Source organism: Mustela putorius, unplaced genomic scaffold, assembly GCF_011764305.1.
Source record: "Mustela putorius furo isolate JIRA1106 unplaced genomic scaffold, ASM1176430v1.1 tig00000585_pilon_pilon_pilon, whole genome shotgun sequence".
Taxonomy (NCBI): domain Eukaryota; kingdom Metazoa; phylum Chordata; class Mammalia; order Carnivora; family Mustelidae; genus Mustela; species Mustela putorius.
The window spans coordinates 3,088,530-3,108,025 of NW_025421424.1; the positions used below are offsets into that span (position 1 = coordinate 3,088,530).

Genomic DNA, 19,496 nt, shown 5'->3' on the forward strand with positions numbered 1-19,496 from the left:
AAGCATCCTATTCTGGAGGGATGATCAGGGAGGATCTTTCTCAGGAGGTGACATTTAGCCTGAGACTAGAATGAGGCATCAGCTCTGTGAAGAGCATAGAAAAGAACTTTTTTTTTTTTTTTTTTTTTTTTTACTGGAGGTAGAGTGAGTGTGAGGGGCCTGAGTTTGATGCACTTCTGCTCTGAGAGCAGCCAAGCTTGACAAGAGCCTGTGGCCCACGCATAGGGGAGTGTGGGTGGGGGTGCAGAGCTAGCCAGGGCCCCTGCAAGACCAGCCAAGGAGTTTGGGTTGAGTTTCGAGTAGAGGGGTAGCCACTGACGAGAATGGCGTGGTCTATGTACATTTTAACAGAGATCACTTGAGTTGCTGTGTAGATCGGACAGGGACAAGGGTGGAAGAAGCGAGATTAGTCCTGAAGTTATATGTAGCAGTTTTAGTAAAAAGAGGACTGTGCTGGTTGAAGGTGGAGAGATGGAGACTGACAGCCATATTTGGGTCTCCATATAACCATAGCCATGGAGTAGGGTTGGAAATGAACTATTTAAATGAGTCTCTCACACTACTCCGGCTGGCCTCTAGATGTGTGGTGTGTGCGCCGGGCAGAGGCCGCAGGGATCATGAGTCTTCACGCGGTGACTAGTGGGTCCCTTGCTATGGGCCTCACTGGGCTTTGCTGGTGACCATCATGTCTACTCTGGGTCCCTTGTGTGGACGTGCTCTATTGATAGAAAGCTGCTCAACTTGTGCTGTCCCATTTTTGCCTCAGTTGGACCTCCTGGGCCTCCCTGGCTGGCTCAGCCTCACCTCGGGGCTTCGCTGGGTCATCTGTTGGGCTCCTGCCCAGGCTGTAGTGCCTCTGTGTTAGGCCCACCTACCTTCCCTTTCATGGTGTGTGAGAACCTCTAAGTCCCTGACTCCCCCACAGAGAGGGCGATAGGAGGCCTTCAGACCAGGCGGCATTTTTACTTGGATGCGACCGGCTCTGCATGTGTGTGTGGGGGGTGGGGGGCTGCCAGTTTTCCTCTGAAGGTCCCCACCTGCACCCCTGGATTTCGGTGTGAGCAGGGAGCGAAGGCACGTGCAAGTCCACGGGCTTGCTTCTCTCTGGTCTCTTTCCTCTTTCTTCATCCTCTGCTGAGGTGGAAGGGGAAGATCTCTTACTTCTTTTTCCTCTTGCAAAGAATCCGCCTCAGGTCACATCCTTGTCTTCCACAGGACGGCAGGCTTGGCGGCCCAGCTGTCATTTGCATTCCCTTTCTATGCTCTATGAGATGCTTGTGAAGAGGGGATGCCGCCAGGCTGGCTCTTCCTATGGGAACCTTGGGACTGTGGATCATTGAGGTTGAGAATACATTGGTTTATCCCTCCAAATTATTTGTCTGTGTTACCTAGAGGATGGGTAGACCTCACCAAAGTGGTCAGCGTGAGCATCAGCTGGGGTCATAGTTCAGTTTATATTGCTAAACTTGCTCTCTTCTGCCTGTAGGGTATACAGACACCTAATCAGGGAAAGACAGGCTTCCTGAGATACGGCCTCAGGCAGCCTCTCCTGCTCTCTTTTGCTGCCTCTCTCCCCATACCCTGTGCTCTGGTCAAATTGGGCTTCTCGGTGCTTCTCATGTGCCCTTCATTCTGTCATGCTTCTTTGCCTCCATGCTCTGTCTTCCATAGGCCATGTCTTATGAAATTCTTCCCTTTCTCCCCTTTTTGCACTTTGCCTTCAAGTCCTACACATCCTTCGAGGCCTGGCTCATGTGCTGTCTCTGAGGTGAAACCTCCCAGAGCTCTTCAACTTGGGACTCTCACGGCTCCCTCTGAAGCTCTCTTTTGCCTTCATTGCAAACCTTACCAATTCCCATCTTGTGTTAGCATCTATGTGTTAGTGTATACATCTGCTTTTTTCTTTTAGATTATGAGCTTCTGGGGCGGTGGGCACCAGACAGTCCACAGCCATATACGGACTGTGTATCACTGTCACCTGTGCCTTCTGTCACCTTGCTTTGCACACAAAGGTACTTGACAAATAAATAATGGGTATGCAACTACACAAAGTTCTCTAAATCTCACATTAAACGCTTTGAAACGGTATAGAGGAGCTGTTTTTCCTAACATTTGGTGGCACTTTTCTATTAAATCTCCATGCAGACCTCTTGGCCTGAGAGAGAATGAGCTGTGGGAAGCAGGTTTTCAACCTTTTCTCTCAGGCCCATGAAATAGAATGTCATTTTATTTACAGGGGTCTGTGGAGGCCCCCCAAACACGGCAGCACAATCATCTATCAGAAACCCCTATCATAAATGAGCTGGACAGGATAAGCCAACTTGAAAGAGAAAATAAAATATTATAACCCTAACTTGAAAAGAAAATATGGTGTGCGGTTTATGGCTGTGGATTATGGAGGAAGAAAGAACGGATTTTAAGTCAAAAACAGAAAAGCAGTGACAGTCTTTAAAGTCCGTACAATATTCACAAGGCAGACACTAGACTTTAGAGAGCCAAAGCTTCAGGCTCCTGCTCTGGTCTATAAAATAGATGTAAAATTGCTTTTGCTACATTATTAGTGCTGCATTATTAGTGTGCCATTCTAGAAACAAGGAACGTTTTAGAAGAAACAAAAATTAACTTGGGTACTTTCAAGTCAGAGTCTGTTGCTCAGAATCTCACATTGCCTTTGAAAGACCTTTAACAATTGCAGCTTTGGGAAATTCCACTCGGACAACGTGAGATGGAAGAGGGACGTGGAAAAGATTTGCAGTGTAAGAAATAACTTCAGACGTCCTGGTGATAAGCTCTGCAATGATCAGAAACGGGAAGGTCATCTTTAATAATGAGATTCCCTTCTTCCTACAATCACCTTCCATTGAAAGCACCTTTCCTCCTTCCCTGAGCTCCCTGACCCCCACCCTGAAGTCTCTGTTGCTTGAAGCTAGTGAGTCATTAACATCTAGCTTAGACAAAAAAATATCAAAAATGCCTCCCATGACCAAGGCTGAAAGTGGAAATGTAAGAACACATGTGGAATTTGTTGGTCAGGCTTGGTCTAGTCTGGGGGCATGGGGGTGGTGTGTACAACCCTCGCTGAGGAGTTCGAGGGGCTAAGATAAGATGTGATAGTTGCTCTGAGTGGAGGTTGAACCAGATGGTTCCTAAGGACCCATCCAGCCTGGGTCACACAGTCATTCATGTCTTCTGATTTTCTTGTAAGCCTTGGAGACTGGATGTAGCCTGCCCCACTGAGTCCCCCGTTTATAGATTTTCCTTTGGGTGCAACCTTGAGAAAAGTGTAGCTACTTTTGGTGTCTTTTACAAGAACATTTTAGGTCATTAAAGGAACCATCTCGAGGGGAGAGAGGAAAACTAGAGTGAGATGGTAAGTCCGGTCAAGTATATGGTTCTTTCAGGTTGAGGCAGGTTGTCTAAGGTTCTGATTGCTTTGGACTGGATTGACTCATTCCATTTGTTCATCATTCACTCTCACTCGCTTACTCGCTCATTCACCCAACAAGGGCTTTTCAAGTTCTTCCTGTATGTCATGTATCACGGACTTGACCATTGCCCAGTTTTCTAGTTCCATGCCTTTGTGTGTCTAGGCAAGTGATTTATCACCTTTTCTGGGGCAAGAAAGGTGAGCAGAAGGGAGTTTACAGTCACATACTGAGAAGACCTCAGTTTTTAGGGAGAAGTGGGTCAGGTGGGTCAGACATCTGGGTGCCAGGCCCAAGTCCTATATCAACTTCCATTCAAATCTCAGACTTAAAAGAATCTAAATAAAAACAACAGCAGTTACCAACAGAGTGATTTCTGTTAATTTTCCAGGAGCAATGCAAAAAGGAGTCAGTTAATATAAATATAATTTATTTTCTTTGTTTCCAGATCACCAGATTAAAAATTGATCGAAACCCTTTTGCTAAAGGATTCAGAGATTCTGGAAGAAACAGGTAAGAATAATTGGGAAAGACATTTCTTTTCTTCATGACGTCATCCACTCCCCCCTCTTCCCCCATGCTCCATTGGTGGCTTTTGGCTCCTGCTTTTGGGGGATCACTTGCACACTATGCCTCTGTGCTGACTCAGGCAAAGAGAGATGGATAGCTGATCTGAGAATCAAAAAGCTGTTTTCCGGTTTTTGTTAACACTCTGTACATGACCAGATCAGATCCCTCATGGTATTTTTCTCCCTACATCATGCTTGGTAATCCAGTCACTTAAACTAAATTTTATGGTGATTTATTGCCACGAAACGATTGCTCCTTTTTCTGCTGAGTACTCTAGGTGGCTACAGCACATACAGTGATAACTTCATTTACTTTGTATTATCAAACAAGGACTTGTGGACAAATAAGAATTACCAGAAGATGATCACCTTTAAGATTAGCTAAAAACTGTTAAAAAAAATTAGGCTTTTCTCTTAAGGAATATTCCCCAAATATATTAGATGCTGCCTGCCTTAGTAAAGATAGTTTCTAGAATGCAACCTTTCCTGATGCTCTAGCATTAGGATGAGGCTGTCATGGAGGGAAACTCTTAGGACCCACTGATGTTTGTGGGACTCTTTGCTCTTGTTGTAAGTGGTCTTAACGACTGTGGCATTTTTCTGGTTAATTCTGCTTCTCTCTAAATCCTTTCTTTCCCACCGTCCCTATATAAAATTAAAATCTGTTATCCCTGGAGCTAGGGGAGAATGGAAGTTGCTAGGAAACACAGATCTATCAAAGGTTATTCAGCCAGAAAACCCACTTCATATAAACCCTACAGAAACCACAAATGTGACACGTGTGTCTTGTAAAGTGTGTAGGCTTTGTTTGCAGTAACTATTCACGTTAGCGTTCAGACCTTTCCCTCACTTGGGGCATTTCTTTACATCTGAATGACACAGACTGTCAGGAGTTCCCTTTGCTATCTTCTCCGCAGGAGTTTTCAGATAAACTATCTAGGATTATATTTAGGATAACTTCATGAACGGTGTAGCACATTCTATTAGAACCCAGATTTATGCTAAAAATCATCTGTAGTGATCACTTCCTTTACAAAATTATTTATGGAAACACTTTTTTAAAAAGGATTTATTTATTTATTTATTTGAAGACGGGAGAGGGAGTACAGACAGGGAAGGGCAGAGAGAGGGAGAGAGACATTTTAGCAGACTCCTCACTGAGCTCAGAGCCCGCCGTAGGGCTCAGTCTTACCACCCTGAGATCATGACCTGAGCCAAAACCAAGGGTCAAGTGCTTAACTGACTGCATGATCCAGGACCCCCCAAAAGCACTGCTTTTTTAAAAAAAATTATTTGTTTTTTAAATTCCACTATAGTTAGCATACAGTGTTGTATTATTTTCAGGTGTACAATATCACGATTCAACAATTCTATATATTACTCAGCACTCGTCATGAGAAGTGTACCCTTCACCCCCTGTAGAAGCACTTCTTAATGAAACTCTTATTGTATATTTAAAATACATTTAAATTGCTATCCAATTTTACTTACCTCAGAATTTCTTAAGATTATGTCTATTGAGTAAAGTAAAATTCACTTCAACTTCTAGTTTGAAAACTTCAGGCCACAGGCTTTCCTGTTCAGTGAAGACCTTTGTCTTCCAAATGTAGCCAGTGAGGAATGCATACTTATTGCTTCCATTTGAGACAGGCCTCTTCCTGCCTTCCTTGTTCAGGTCATAGAACTTGCCTGTGAAAGGTGTCCTGTTGCTTCCTTTTCAGGGCTCTGCATTCTGGTCTTACTAAGGAGCTTGCTGGTGAAGGTGTGCTCAGAATAGAAGCTGGCCTTTCATAAAGAAGCTGCTAGGGAGTTCAAGATCATTAGCTCGAGTCTGTGGGTGGATTGCCAGGGTTCTGTGAGTTCCCAGATAATATAAAGAAAATTGAGTGTGGATGAGCAGGTGTACATTTTCTGGGGAGAGGTCTATAGCTTTCTCCAAGTTTTTGAAAATTTCCATGACCAAGTGTTAAGAATTTCTGCCCTAGACACCATGAGGGGTCAACCCTAATGACTTTAGTTATTCAACTACTTTCTCTTTCTTTCTTCCTGTATCCCCAGTGACACTTAGTATTTGTTTGTTTTCTTCTTGGAACTCTAAAGATTGTTTTGATTTTTTTCTTTGCTTTTTTTCTTCTTCTGGAGTCCTTGTTTTTCAGAGGTGTGACCTAGAACATAAAATTGAAATAGATAGGCTGCACTGACCAGCATCAATGCTCTGCTCTAGAACTGGAACCATGCTTTAGTCTGGTGATTTAGACCATGTAGCTTGAAGCATTTGCCTCTGGTTAGGAAGTTGCGATGACATCTTGGTGCAAGTCCCAGGGTCCTCCTGTTCCCTCGCTGGGCTAGAAGGGACCTTCTCATCATTTAGCCCTGGCTTGGGTCTGCTTTGGGGCTGGTGAATATCTTCCTGCTCAAGACAGACAGTTATTTCTCCTGCCTGGTGGGCTACTCTTCTTTGTAAGGAATCCATGGAAAGCACAACTCTGGATTCTCATTAGCCCATTTCAGTGCCTTATTTATTTATTTTTCCGGTAACATGTTGATTCTTTGTGATGTATGTCCCATTTAAAGCTTCAGGCTACTTTAAGTAACTTAAGTAATTACCGAAATTATCTGTGATTGAACACTTACTGTGTTCCAGACATTTCACTTAGTTTTTTTTTCCCCAATTTTTAAAATGACCCATATTTTACGAACGAAGGAACTGAGGCTCAGAGAGCTTAATCAGCCTCTGTAGGGTCACACAGCAAAGCTGGAGCGCAGAGTAACTTCCGGGTTCCCGACTTCAAAGCCTGTGAACTTCGTGTTCTATCATGCTAACAGTTTCAGCTCAACGTATTTTATCTCCAACAGATATGGAAACTAGAACTCTTCCTCTGAAAACACATCGTTTACTTAAAGGTACTACTCAAGTACCCAGAAACTTCTTTTTTCTAAATAAAACAATCTGTATCTTCTCCACCTGCCTTTGCAGCCATCCTCATTGCTTTATCATCTACTTGCTATACCCCCTGTCAACAAGGGATTCCCTAGTAGAGGACAGAAGTCAGGCTGAACTTCCTAGCAGGAGAAACCATGACATAATGGCCTTGAAGTCCCTTGTCTCATGGGAGGGCAAAGGTGAATCATTGAATATAGAAGTAATTTTTGTCTTCCAGCAGTCTGGGAATATAGACTCATGGAGGCCCTTGTATTCTGTCTTTAAAAAATTTCAAAATGACCTGATGATCAGACTTGAAATCTCACTCCCTGGCTGCAGGGTCTGATGAGGGCAAGAACCATTAATGTCATTTTGCAGATGGGAACGACTGATGGATGAGGATATGGGGGATTATTTGTAAATCTTCTGGGATCTGGTGGTTCTTTGCCAACACCGGAATCCAGTTCCTTACCTTCCAACCAGTGCCTCACCTATTGCCCTTCTTGTGTTACCAGAGTTCTTATAAGTCTATGATCATCCCCATGCATTTTAGACATCAAATGACTCATAGCAATGGGCATGGTTTGATGAGTTGCATATAAATGTACCCAAAACATACGGATTACATTTCCTTTAAAAACACACGGGCTTAAAAATTAGGGCGGGGGGAGTTCTTGGCCAATGTTTTTTGGTTATGCAGAACACAAAACATTTGTGGAATACTTTGGAGTTACAGAATTTGCCAAACCTCAAACCAAAACATGTTTAGGTTTGTCGATCTTAATCTATCCCAGTGTGATCCAAAGGCTCAGGGAGGGAGGGGTGTGGAGGGAAGATGGGGAGGACACAGCACCCTCTGCACTCTCTTCCCTTGCCTCTCCTGAGTCTCTCCCACCCTTCCAGCCTCTCACTGCAGAGTCTTCTGATTGGGGCTGGCGGGCAACAGCAGTGTCCTGAGCAAAGAGAAGAACTCGAGGGAGCTGGACTGAAGATCCTTATGTCCATGTAAAGAGATATCTGTGGAGAATACTCCTGGCTTCTACCCTCTCGCTTTCTCCATTCCCTCACCAGGCACCAGAGTGACCCCTCTGATTGCTGAGTCCGGGAGAAGGAACTCTTGAGGTCCTGCTTTCCTCCACACAGCGTACATTCTAGCACATTCTAGTACATTCTAGTACGTTCCTGCACACAGCGTACATTGCCCTGTGTGGCAAGTTCAACAGAGGAGGCCTGCTGTTCTGGGGGGCTAGCTTGCTTCAGGGGAGTCCTGACCCACTCATTCAGCTTCCACATCTGTGCCATAGTGTCCACACACCTTTATCAGCAACGAAACTGGTATTTCGGTCTCTGTGGCTTCAGGCTCCTACATCCTTCTCAGACTTTATTTTGAGTTCGGATGAGGATAGGAGGTGACATTCACTGGGCCTTTCAGAACCCCCACAGAATCCCCAGTGAGTCCACAGTGTTAACCCTGTGGTGTCACTGTCCCCAGAGCTTGTCACGGCCCTCCCTGCTTTCTTAGGAAGTGCCATTCACACACTTCAGTGTAAGGAGGTCGCCACTCTTTAAACCACACTTAGGGAGTGGTTGCTTTGCCTTCCCATATAATTGTGTCCCTGATTAGAAATCTTTACCAGAAGTGTGTGTTCATGTTGAGGGGAGGAGTGGTAGACAGCTGGCCCTTTTGGATGGAGACATTGTCAGATTTTGCTTCCAGGGATTGATTGTCTCTGCAGTGGAAGGGCAATTGTGTTTAATTCCAAATTGTCCCTCCTTCTAGATTTCTCAGAAATCATGTGGCTCAATTCTGGCTTTGGGTAGAGCCAGGCATGTTTACCCATCTGCAGGCCTAGCCCCAGGGCACAATATCCAGAGTGACCTCTGGGACATTTCTCCTTCCCAAAGGAAACAGTAGCCACTTGCTATTCCTAGGGAAAACAGATCCCCTCAGCTTGATGAATTGATGTCTTGGGATCTGTGTTCCTGGGCTCTGCCTGCTGCTAGAATGTACATTTCTTGAAAACTGGGACTGTACCTTTTTTAGGTTTCTAATCTTAGATTATTTCCTGCAGTTCCAGGTACACAGAGTAAAATGATAATTGTTTACTAATTACAAAACTGCAAACAGAGTTAATGAGTAACAGAGAAATTAAAAACTAGGAACTTGGGAGTGAGAAAACCTTACCCCAAGCAACAGCGAATCAGGTGTAGCAACAGCAGGGGGCTAGTTTTAGACATCAACTAAAAAGGGAAGAAAGAGTGAATCTATAAATAGGCTTAGTTTGAAGACTAAGGGCAATTTTGATTCAAATCTGGGATGGACTGATGCTGTAGACACTGATTTATCCTGTCCTAGAGTAGACATGCACACCCTTGAGGCCAGCAGAGCCGTGTCTGAAGAGTGGGGATGTGTTTATACTACCTGGAGAAAAGGAGGACTCCCAGCAAGTTTCAAAGTCTGGGAGCTTCAGGAAAGAAGAGGTCCCAGAGGGTGAGCCCAAACAGAGTGAGGTTTAGTCGAGAAAGGTCGCTCAGTGGTGAACGGAAAGGGAAAATTATATCTTTATAGATGGACACCCCAGCGGGTAGCACATTCCAAAGAGAAGACAAGGGTCATGGAGCTGAAGAGAAGCAGGAGTGTTTGCATTGAGTCCCATGGTCAAGAAGCAGCCTCAGGAGGTCCCTCTGTCTGCATGCTTGGTGAGCACACTGTGCTCAGCTAGAGGGACCATCACAACTGCAAAGACTGTGCACTATAAAGGGATAGCCAGAGGAGCAGAAGGAAAGAAGACGTTGTGGGTCTCTCAGTTCGCATCTAACGTGAAAGCCTTGTCTCTGTTGGGAGTGGCTGCCAAGATTTTATAGAAGGCTCAAGTCGGCTTGGGAAATTTTATGTAATTCCCAGGGACTTCTCCAAAGCAAACATATACATAAAAAGGAGAGGATTAAAATTATGATCTGTCTGGGGAGTAAAGGTTCTACAAACTTGTTTTAAAAGAGTGCCATGGAGTGCATGACTCTGGGTTCTCTCTGTACCCTTCATCTAGTCTTTGACCTTGGCCTTACCCTTCCTCCCAGACTCCATTGCTTCTAAGGCAACTGCAAGGCAACCCCTTGCAGTTAGTCCTAGTTAGATGCAGACTGAGAGACCCACATGGCTTCCTCCAGATACTCCTAACTGGCATGGTGCCCTAGAAGCCACTGCTGTTGGTTCCACAACAGGCCCTGGTAGAGTGGCTCTTCTGCAGTGTAGGGAATTGGTACAACTCTCTAGTAGGGGATCTTTTTCTCTATGGAGGCCACCCTCGGAGGCTTAATCATGACTCAGATCCCAGCATTTCAGAGCTGACAGCAAGGAGCCAGTGTCAGGCCCTGTATCATGGGGTGGCTGGTTCACATGGAAACTGGCTTTAATAGGTTGCCTGTCACTGAGAAAACAAGAGGGCCTGCAGGAAGCAATGTGTGAGCTAATTCTCTGCCAGCCCTGCTGTTTGCTGGGAACGTGGCTGGCGGCAGTCCTCCTTGGTACCTAGTGTCCCTTTACATGGTGCGCCGGAGAGGGATCTAAAAATGGAGCCATTAACTGCATTACGGGAATAGATTTGCTTGTTGGAGGAGGATGCTGAACGGGGCTGATACTTAACCCAAAGGAAGGCATCTCCACTGATGGGGAGGAAAATCTTTGCGAGGAAAGGATTTTCCTGGGACCTCCTCTTCAATGGCTGCTGTGCCAAGGCCATGTTCATAGAGTGAAGATGCACTTCCTTGGACACAGGCAGGATACCCTACCGAGGCGTAGCTTCTTCTCTCAAAACTCTGCATGGAATCAGAGTGCCTCCAGTTAATGGAAGTGAGAAGGAAGGAAGAGGGAGAGTCAGCTAGATCCCAGCCCCAGGGTCAGGTCATCTGTGCTTAGATCTGAAAGAAACCGTTTTTCTTGGTGAGCTGGGGAAGAAGCGTGCAGTGTGGGTCTCAGTTAAAGTCTGTGAGAAGGGTTCTCTGTTAGAACCAAGTGTCTCAAATCTTGTCCACCCCCTTACCTATCTACTAAGCTGAACATACGAAATTACTACATTTGTGGGCCCAAGAGGTGAAATATCAGCAATTTCATACATTTCAACCTTGTATGTTTATTTCTAGGAATTCAAATCCCACGTGTTCAATAATAATAGTAGAAATAAGCATTTCACACGCAGCCCATGTTGTCCCTTTTTTGTCTCCGAGCTGACTGGTATTGTTACAGTGTTTCCCATTTTAGGGATGGTAAAACTGAGTAGGGGGAGATACTAGCTTTCACAATTTGCCAGTCCAGCCAATGGCAGCATCCAGAGGGTGATGTCCCTCTCCCTCAGCGAGGCACAGCTTGCCAGTCATGAGACAGCCCTGCCCTCACCCGTGTCTGGGTCCCCATTGCTTCTGAAGCCTCATGTAGCAAGCTGAAAGCCAGGGAGCGGACCCCCTGCCTTCTTTCAAACCAGCACTACTTCCAAGGGTCTCCCTCACTTTCAATTATTATGTTTTTATTTGTTCTCCCTCGGGCCACTGACTATATTTTTCTAGCCAATCTCATCCTGCTTGTTCCCAGGAATCCTACTAACCCCTGTAGGTTTTGCCCACTCTTGTGTTATCCCTGGCACGGGGGCCACTGAGCCGAGCAAAAGTCAGTCATCCGTGTCGAGCTTCCTCTCAGGAACTGTGGCATCTACAGCTCAAGGTAGCTGGCCTTGTCCTAGACTCCGGTGATAGCCTTCCTGCCAGATTCCCCCTCTCCCTCCAGGCCGTGGCTGTTTATCATGTCCCCTGGCTTACGGTCTTCCAGCCGGTACTTGACATTTTTCTCTGCCTTGTTATTTCTTCTTCCTCCTCCGTCACGAACCTTTTCCACCATTGTCCTCTTGGCTGTGTGGGTTTGCCAGGGAAAAGTTGGCAGTTGTTTTATTATCTATGGCACTTGCCCAGGGATGGTGTCATCTAACAGAGTGACGTCTTTTTAATGGCTAACAGATTGGAGCTTGAAGTATCTGCAAGATAATGAGGCCTACCGGGGCCAAAGGGACACGTTTTTGGTTCTCTGAGGAGAGAATGAGACACGGAATTGGGTAACATGAGGGTCCCTCCACATTCAGTCTGGAGCCAGGGGCTGACCCAGGTTTGGATTCCTGGGAAGTAAGAATGTTTTCTCCTGCTACAGGTCACAGCCTAAGGAGCTGGTGGTGGCATTTCTTTTGCTTGGGGGTAGAGCAGTGGTCGTCGAGCTTTCATTATGTTTTTTTCCTCTTTGATATATTTTATCTTTAATCAATCTGTATTTATTATAATAATTAGGAGGGAGCAGTGTTATCTCTGTTTTAGAGGCAGGGAGACTTGGGCATGAGATGGTGATACGGCCTGGCCGAGATTACACAGGGGATCAGCAGGATGGCACTGTGAACCCAGGCAGTCCGTTTCTGGAGCTCCTGATCTTCTTCACCACTAAGCTCATCTGCCCCTTGTGTGATTTCATGTTTCCCATTCAAGTCAGAGCACTCCAGTCAAACGTGAAGAAACTTAATCTCTTAGCCTGCATTGTGTTGTCAGCGATTTTTCTCAAGGCAATGAAAACTCCTTAGGGACTGCCATTGCTTCCTGTTCAGACTCCATGTGGGGACAGGGTTCCCAAGTTGGGAATCACTGGGTGAAGAACAATTTCGACTCAGCCCCAAGCATCTGTCCATTGGACACCTGTTCTTCCAAACCACTGTGACAGCCAATTCATCATGTAGATGTACTTACTGCACCATCTAAAGCCAAGTTTTGAATGATGGCTCCCCCCCTCCCCCACAATTTGTAGACCTCCGTTGGGAGGTCTTTTAGATTATTCCTGGACCACCAGTCTGTAGAAGCCAGTTCCAGATCCAGAGGAGAAGAAAGATGTGGAAGGGTTCACCTCACCTCGGTGGATGGAAGACAGTCTAAGAAAAAGGATTAGGAACTTGAGATATAGTAATTAGGTCTGAAAGAACAGTATATTCTGGTTCTGTGTCTTTTCAAGTGCTGAAACAGGAAGAGAAAGGAAAGAAGAGCAGAGGTACAGGACCGCCCATGGGATAAAATCCAGGCCCCAATAAATATCTCTGGTATCCAGCCCACCATCTCATCTTGCACCTGGAGCTGCGGCCGCCCTAAACTATTTTCAGTTCCCAGAACGTGCCTTCTCTTCCATACCCCCACGTCTTTGTATATACTGTGAACTCTCCTGGGAAAGTTCTTTCTGCCTTTTGTCTGCGTGGAAAACTGCTGAGTACCCTTTAATACTCAGCTGAAATAACTGGTCTTTAGGGAGCATTTCTGGAACTTTCCAGGTGGAGGAAGTACTTCTTGCTCAGTGCTCCGTGGTCTCTTCCATGTATCTTCGGTGTAACATTCATCACACTGTTGTGTGATCAGTCATTTACATGCTGTTCTCTTTGTACTGAACAGAACACTCCTGATTTGGGGTAAAGACCCTATGTCTTTTTTGTCTCTGTATCTCCTGGACCTAGCACATTTACTGGCTGAAAGTCTTCTTTATGATTTCAAAACCCCATCTCTGTAGCCCTTGACTGTCTTCTATTAACAGATGACCAATGGCCTTATCAATGTTCCTTTTGTTACCAGAATCACTGGCCAACAGCTTGGGGAAGAGTTAAAAGTCAGAACTACAGAGAAAATAAATCGAAGAAACATAAAAAGCAACCCTCTATCATTGCAACACAAATAAAACACAGAAAGTATGGAGCAGAGTGCTAATAGGTTCATGAAGATAGTCATAATTGTTATTATTATCATCAAATATTTGCTGAACTTTTTTTTTTTTTAATAAGAACTTTGGAAGAACAATTCTTTACCGTCTGGCTGTTTTTACAAATCAGTTCATCTCGAGGCATCATCAATTTGCAAAGGAGATCTTTGGCTTGTTTCCTCTCCTTCCTTGTCTCCCTCCTCTTCAGCACGTTCTGTTGGTTTGGCCAGTGAGCAGACTGAAAAGTCTACAGAGAAGAGGCTTGGGAATCAGAGGGGTGATTCCAGCCAAAGGACTGAACAAAGAGGGTTTGGATATGGCCTCTGTTGTCACTGGAGCAAACAGGGAAAAGTAAGCAAGAGGGGAGACACTTGCCAATATGATCATCTCTGATTGGAAACCTCAGACATTGGGTCTCTGGTGTGCGACAGACCCGGAGAGGCCCACCATGTGGAACACGTTAATGATGTGAGGTTACCTAAGCTTGCTTTTTAAAAATCTGTTTTGGACCATGAATTCACTTTTAAGAATCTTATGATAAAATTTTACAAAGCTAGGGTAGAATGATGATGAATAAGTAAGCAATGTATTCCTCATAATAAACTTTGAATAGACATCCAAGTGGCTCAAGATGTTAATGGATAGTTGGCAGAGATTCTTATAAGAGAAGATGAGGGTAGAAATGACTGGTCCCCGAGAGGGGGATTCAAACTGTTGTAGGTCAGAAATTCCATGACCTGAACAGAAGAAACCAAAGGAAAACTGAAACCCCCCTGAGACCTGAGTCAAGAAAGGCACAAGCAGCTATAGGAACAATTCCCAAGTCTCCAGTACTAAAAGATTTCTTTTGTCTGCACAGTCTTGATTTTACATCAAGTTGTTTTCCTAAGTTTTAGGCTGGCTAAAATTCATGAGATAATGGTACAGTATTAAGACATAGGGTGAAAATTGACTCCTTTGCTTATTCATTGAATGCATACAGATTGAGATCTGACCATACAATAGTCGTCACTCTAAGCACTGGGACACACAGAAACGGGGTCTAAAGTAGACACACAAGTGATGAAGAAAGCTGGATTATCTAATTCTTAGCTTGCCACCTCACATCACCAAATCCTGATATCTAGCACTAGTACTTTCTAACAATCACACCTATTTGATGAAGCTTAATGGAGTTTGAGGACAAATAAGATGTGGCATCGAGTGAAAAAATAGGATTAATTTTTCTAAAAAGAGATATGCTTTGAATATGTAAGTAGATTCAGGAAGTATCTGGGATAAATCTATGAAAGATGGATCTACAGCAAAGCATGGTGAGGGATGGGTGGGTGATCTCAGTCATTATTTTTCAGTAGTTACAGCCCCTCCCCAACAACTCCACCACTAAAATGAACCTTCTGACAGAGTCCTGGACTAGAGGGAGCGTAGCTGTGCCCATATGTGATAACTTGTACATTACATTCTTAACTGCTAAGGAAAGTCTTCCTGATGAGAATGTGGAAAGTATCTGGCACTTGTCACCATTTACTCACTGGTAATGGGACCAGAGAGTACAAGTTTTGTCAGAGATTTCAGCCCAAGATCAGAAAGAACTTTCTAACGTCTATTAGAAAACTGAATGTTTTCCTTGGGAAATACCCCAGCAGAGGCTGGGTAACCATTCAAGATGGCATCCCAGGAATTGGAAGTAGGTAATAACTAAGAACTTTCCCAGTTTTTAAATCTATGATTCTACAACTCAGTCTTTCAGTTGGATTTTAGATTTGGATAGATGGGTAAATGGTCACTATCCTATATAGTGTTGATGGCCTAAATAAAATTATGAATAACTTTGCCACAGGCTTTTTGCCTATTATGAAAATGAAATCCAAGTTTTTCTATTTCTATTTCTATTTCTTGAATAAATACAATACGGGCGGTATATCAGTGTGTAATTGTTTCTTCACAGTCATCTGTCACTTTCTTGTGAAATGAGAAGGGACTGTTCTTCGTCCTTGAGTTAATGTTTTGTCCCTCATGGGTAAATGCTCCTGGGAAGAATGAGATAGGAGGTGAAACAACAAAGACCTTACCATTTACAGTGAGCCTCCCATGCCATTAAAGAGAATCCCAAGATGTTCTGGTGGGTGGCCAACATTCCAGAACAAGGCGGTGAGATCCATGCCTGGCCTATCTCTTTCTTACAGTCATCAAAGCTCAGCATGGCTTTATCTGCCTATCCTCTTATTATTCTAAACTCCCTAATTGCTTGGACTCTTTCTCTCCATAAATAGTTCCATGTACTGTATTCAGCATTAATGTAGGTGACTATGTGGACATGTCTTCTATTCCTACTTTTAACAGATTAACAGCTAATAAACACCATGCAACACCCTCTCTTCTCAACCTCTTCTAAAAATACAGAGTTTGATTTGCCAACATTGGTGTATTTAAAGCCTCCAAGATTCCAGGGAAGACTTTAGAAAGTTAACTGTGCAAGTAAAGCCTGTTCAGAGAGGAAATTTTCCAACATGAAGAGCCAATCAGTGTATCAGCAGCTCATCTGAGAAGAACCTCAAGGGATCTTCTAGTCATTTATAAGGAGAGGATAGTTGTTCTCACTTAAAAATAAAGCTTCTCACTTTATTCTTGGTCTGCAGGACTGAAGAGAACTCTGGAAATGTATTACCTAGGGAGGAAGACAGGCAGCATAAGTTTCATCTCAAGAGGGAACATTTGTCTTTTGCAGGAAGGGATGCCATGTTACCTTCTAGAAACTTTGCAGTGAAAGGACAGTGCTACCTACTCTTTTCCATCTTCCTTGTCCATAATCCCTGTGCTTCTGCTCCCTCCACTTAGATGGAAGTGAAGCAGTTTGTTTTAAAGAAAAGTTAGTAATAAGAAGCTTTAATGAAGTTAAAAGTTCAGAGCTTTAAACAAAACCCAACCAATACTTTTTTGAGGATATGGGATATCAGCAAGTGTATGACCAAGATAACTTGGATAGTTCTGTTGAAGGGATGTCCATCAGCACCTCATATATATGGTAGAGAATTTATTGAAGAGTAAAGTAGGCAGTGTGTGCATATTTTAATTAATGGAACCTCCAGTATCAGTGAAACAGAAGCCTTTAATGTATTTGGAAAATATTGGATGTTTCCTGAGGTCTGATGGTCTCAAGTATGTGATCCTCAAAGACCAGCTTGATTATTAGATTTTATAGGACACAGGATCAGTATTTGCAGAAACATATTGGCCCTTTTCTCTGAGGTATAATTTCTGGGACCAAACCCCTTCTTTGCCTTCAGGTGGGAATTTTTTGTTGAGACAGAAACTCACATGTGTTTGCTAGCTTGCTTTTCCTTTCGTTGCTATTACCCTGCTTGTCTCTGTTCATTTAAGCGATTTGATCGTTCTGTGGACTCCACATACTGACTGGTAGGGGTGACTCGGGGCAGGCTGTGTCCGTGCACTGCGGTGATGATGAAACATCGTCCTGTGCTTGAGAAACCGTCAGTGCCTGTCTGGGCTCAGCTCTGGTCATGATGGTATTAGTGACCTTGACCTTTTTTTTTTTTTTTTAAAGATTTTATTTATTTATTTGACAGAGAGAGATTACAAGTAGGCAGAGAGAGAGGAGGAAGCAGGCTCCCTGCTGAGCAGAGAGCCCGATGCGGGACTCGATCCCAGGACCCTGAGATCATGACCTGAGCCGAAGGCAGCAGCTTAACCCACTGAGCCACCCAGGCGCCCCAGTGACCTTGACCTTTAACAATTGTTTTTTTTTCCATGAAGACGGGACCTCCTTTGAAGAAAGCTCCAAGCAAAATTCCATCCTGGTTATGACTTGCTTGCGCATAATGTGAATTGGGTTAATTTCTTCTTCCTTACGCATTTCAGTGTCATTTGTTCCTTGTGCTCTTCTAGACTAATTTCCTCAGCGGGGGGCAGGGCGCAGTGAAATCTTTCAGTGCCTATGTACATACCACCTGTCAGACAAACCACTGCAGGATCTTTAAAAAGTCAGTACATTTCTTGGCATGAGTTACAACCTCCTTTGTTGGCTTTTCTCTCTGCAGAACCGGACTGGAAGCCATCATGGAGACTTACGCATTCTGGAGACCCCCCGTGCGCACACTCACCTTTGAGGATTTCACCACCATGCAAAAGCAGCAAGGTAAGGCCCGAGGCCATGGCCTCTTCTTAGTGATAGTGCTGGGGAGAGAGTGGGAGCAGAACTGAAGACAGCACATCTGGGCCCAAGCCAAGCCATGGGTCACACCGGTTCTTCTAGAATGAAGAGTACTTAGTAGCCTTGTAAATAACCAAAGCATAACTACTTGTGCAAAGAAGCCAGCTCTAGATGCAGAGTTCTCTCCCTTTTCTGAAAAGCAAGGTTATGTTCATGTTTACAATGGGGGTGAAATGATTATTTCTATGCCTAAGTGTTCATATAGCCCTTGGTATTCAAAGGTGTTTAATAATAATTTCATATATATGCCTCATTGCAGCCTTATCAGTTTCCTTATTCTGGTTTTGTGGAGGAGAAAAAGCTCAGTCCAAACAATAGGAATGAACTGCTTAAATCTGACAGTGAGGAGGCGATCTCTGCAAGCCCATCTGAAACTTGCAACTTATGCTCCCTCCTTTTCTGCTGAACACCTGGAAAGGCATGACACCTGTCTCAAGTTGATGTGCTGGGTGAACTTTTGCCTTGCCCTGTTCTGTGCTTTTCCTCCAGTTTCTCCCTTCTCTGGTAGCTCAGGTTGGGAAGCCAGTGACTTTAGCAAAGATGACTCCTGGGCTGACCTCAACTCTTTTCCTCAGTCGGTGGCTCTTCCCACGGCAGGACACCTTCACCTCAGGAAGCTTCCCAGAGAGTCAGACACTTTATGACTCTCTCTCTCTCTAACCTCCTTCCACCCCAAAGCGACATCAGTCAAAATTACAGAGCTTACTCTGTTCTGTCACAGGGCTGCCATTAATGGAACCCTAAGTTTTGAAATTGTTGGCTCTGTCATATGGGAAACCTTTCTAGGACTTGAAGAACTAGGACTTAAAGATTATATTACATTCCTCTCCCAGAGGAGCTTCCAGCAGTTTGCACGCTATATCAGGTTTTGTAACCTAAATTATTGAAGTCTCTCAGGTTTTAAGATGAAGGTGATTAAAAGGATAGGAGTTGGGGGCAGACCCCTTAGGTGAGGCTCTTATCCCCAGTCTTTCCTAGCTTTGTGACCTTGGCCAAGTTCCCCATTCTTTCTGACACTTAGTTTTCTCATCTGCAGAATGGAAAAATATAATAGAATTCTTGTGAGGATTAAACGAGACAGTACATTTAAAATGGAGTAGGCCCTCACTATGCGCTAGCAATCGTCATCATCACCATCATCATCGTCATCACCACCCCCTGGTGTCCCTGTGCATGGAGACCTGGGAGGAAGTTCCCTCAGGGACGAGAGATACTGCCTTTCTGATGATTAACTATTTAAAGCCTAAACCTCATCATAGGGATCTGATGAGACAAGTAATGCAGAATTTCCATCCGTTTTTTGTTTTGTTTTGTTTTAAATGGAGGCGAAAAGGAAGCTTTCCACATGAAGCAACTTTCTCCTCATAATTCTGTGAGAGAAGCAGGGTCAGTACATATTCAGGGTGCTGCTCTTGCTCTAAGGCCCTCATGGGCCCTGAGAGGCAGAGGTGTTATGACATTTGGGAGATCTGGGCCTTCGTCTTTGATGGCCACGAACTCCCTCTATAACCTTGGGCAAGTTACTTTTAGTGAGTCTGTTTCCTCACCTACCAAAGAAGGGTAACTTTTCGTTGAGGTCATTTATATA

General features: G+C 44.3%; 1 protein-coding gene across 2 annotated transcripts in view; it reads left to right on the forward strand.

Annotated features, from left to right (window-relative positions):
- Window positions 1–19,496, forward strand: part of TBX15 (T-box transcription factor 15) — a 103,192-nt gene that overhangs the window by 70,873 nt on the left and 12,823 nt on the right. For both annotated transcript variants that reach the window (XM_004771050.3, XM_004771051.3), the window contains exons 6-7: window positions 3,874–3,938; window positions 17,736–17,833. In XM_004771050.3, the coding sequence (XP_004771107.1) occupies window positions 3,874–3,938; window positions 17,736–17,833 (163 nt within the window). The remainder of the gene's footprint in view (window positions 1–3,873; window positions 3,939–17,735; window positions 17,834–19,496) is intronic.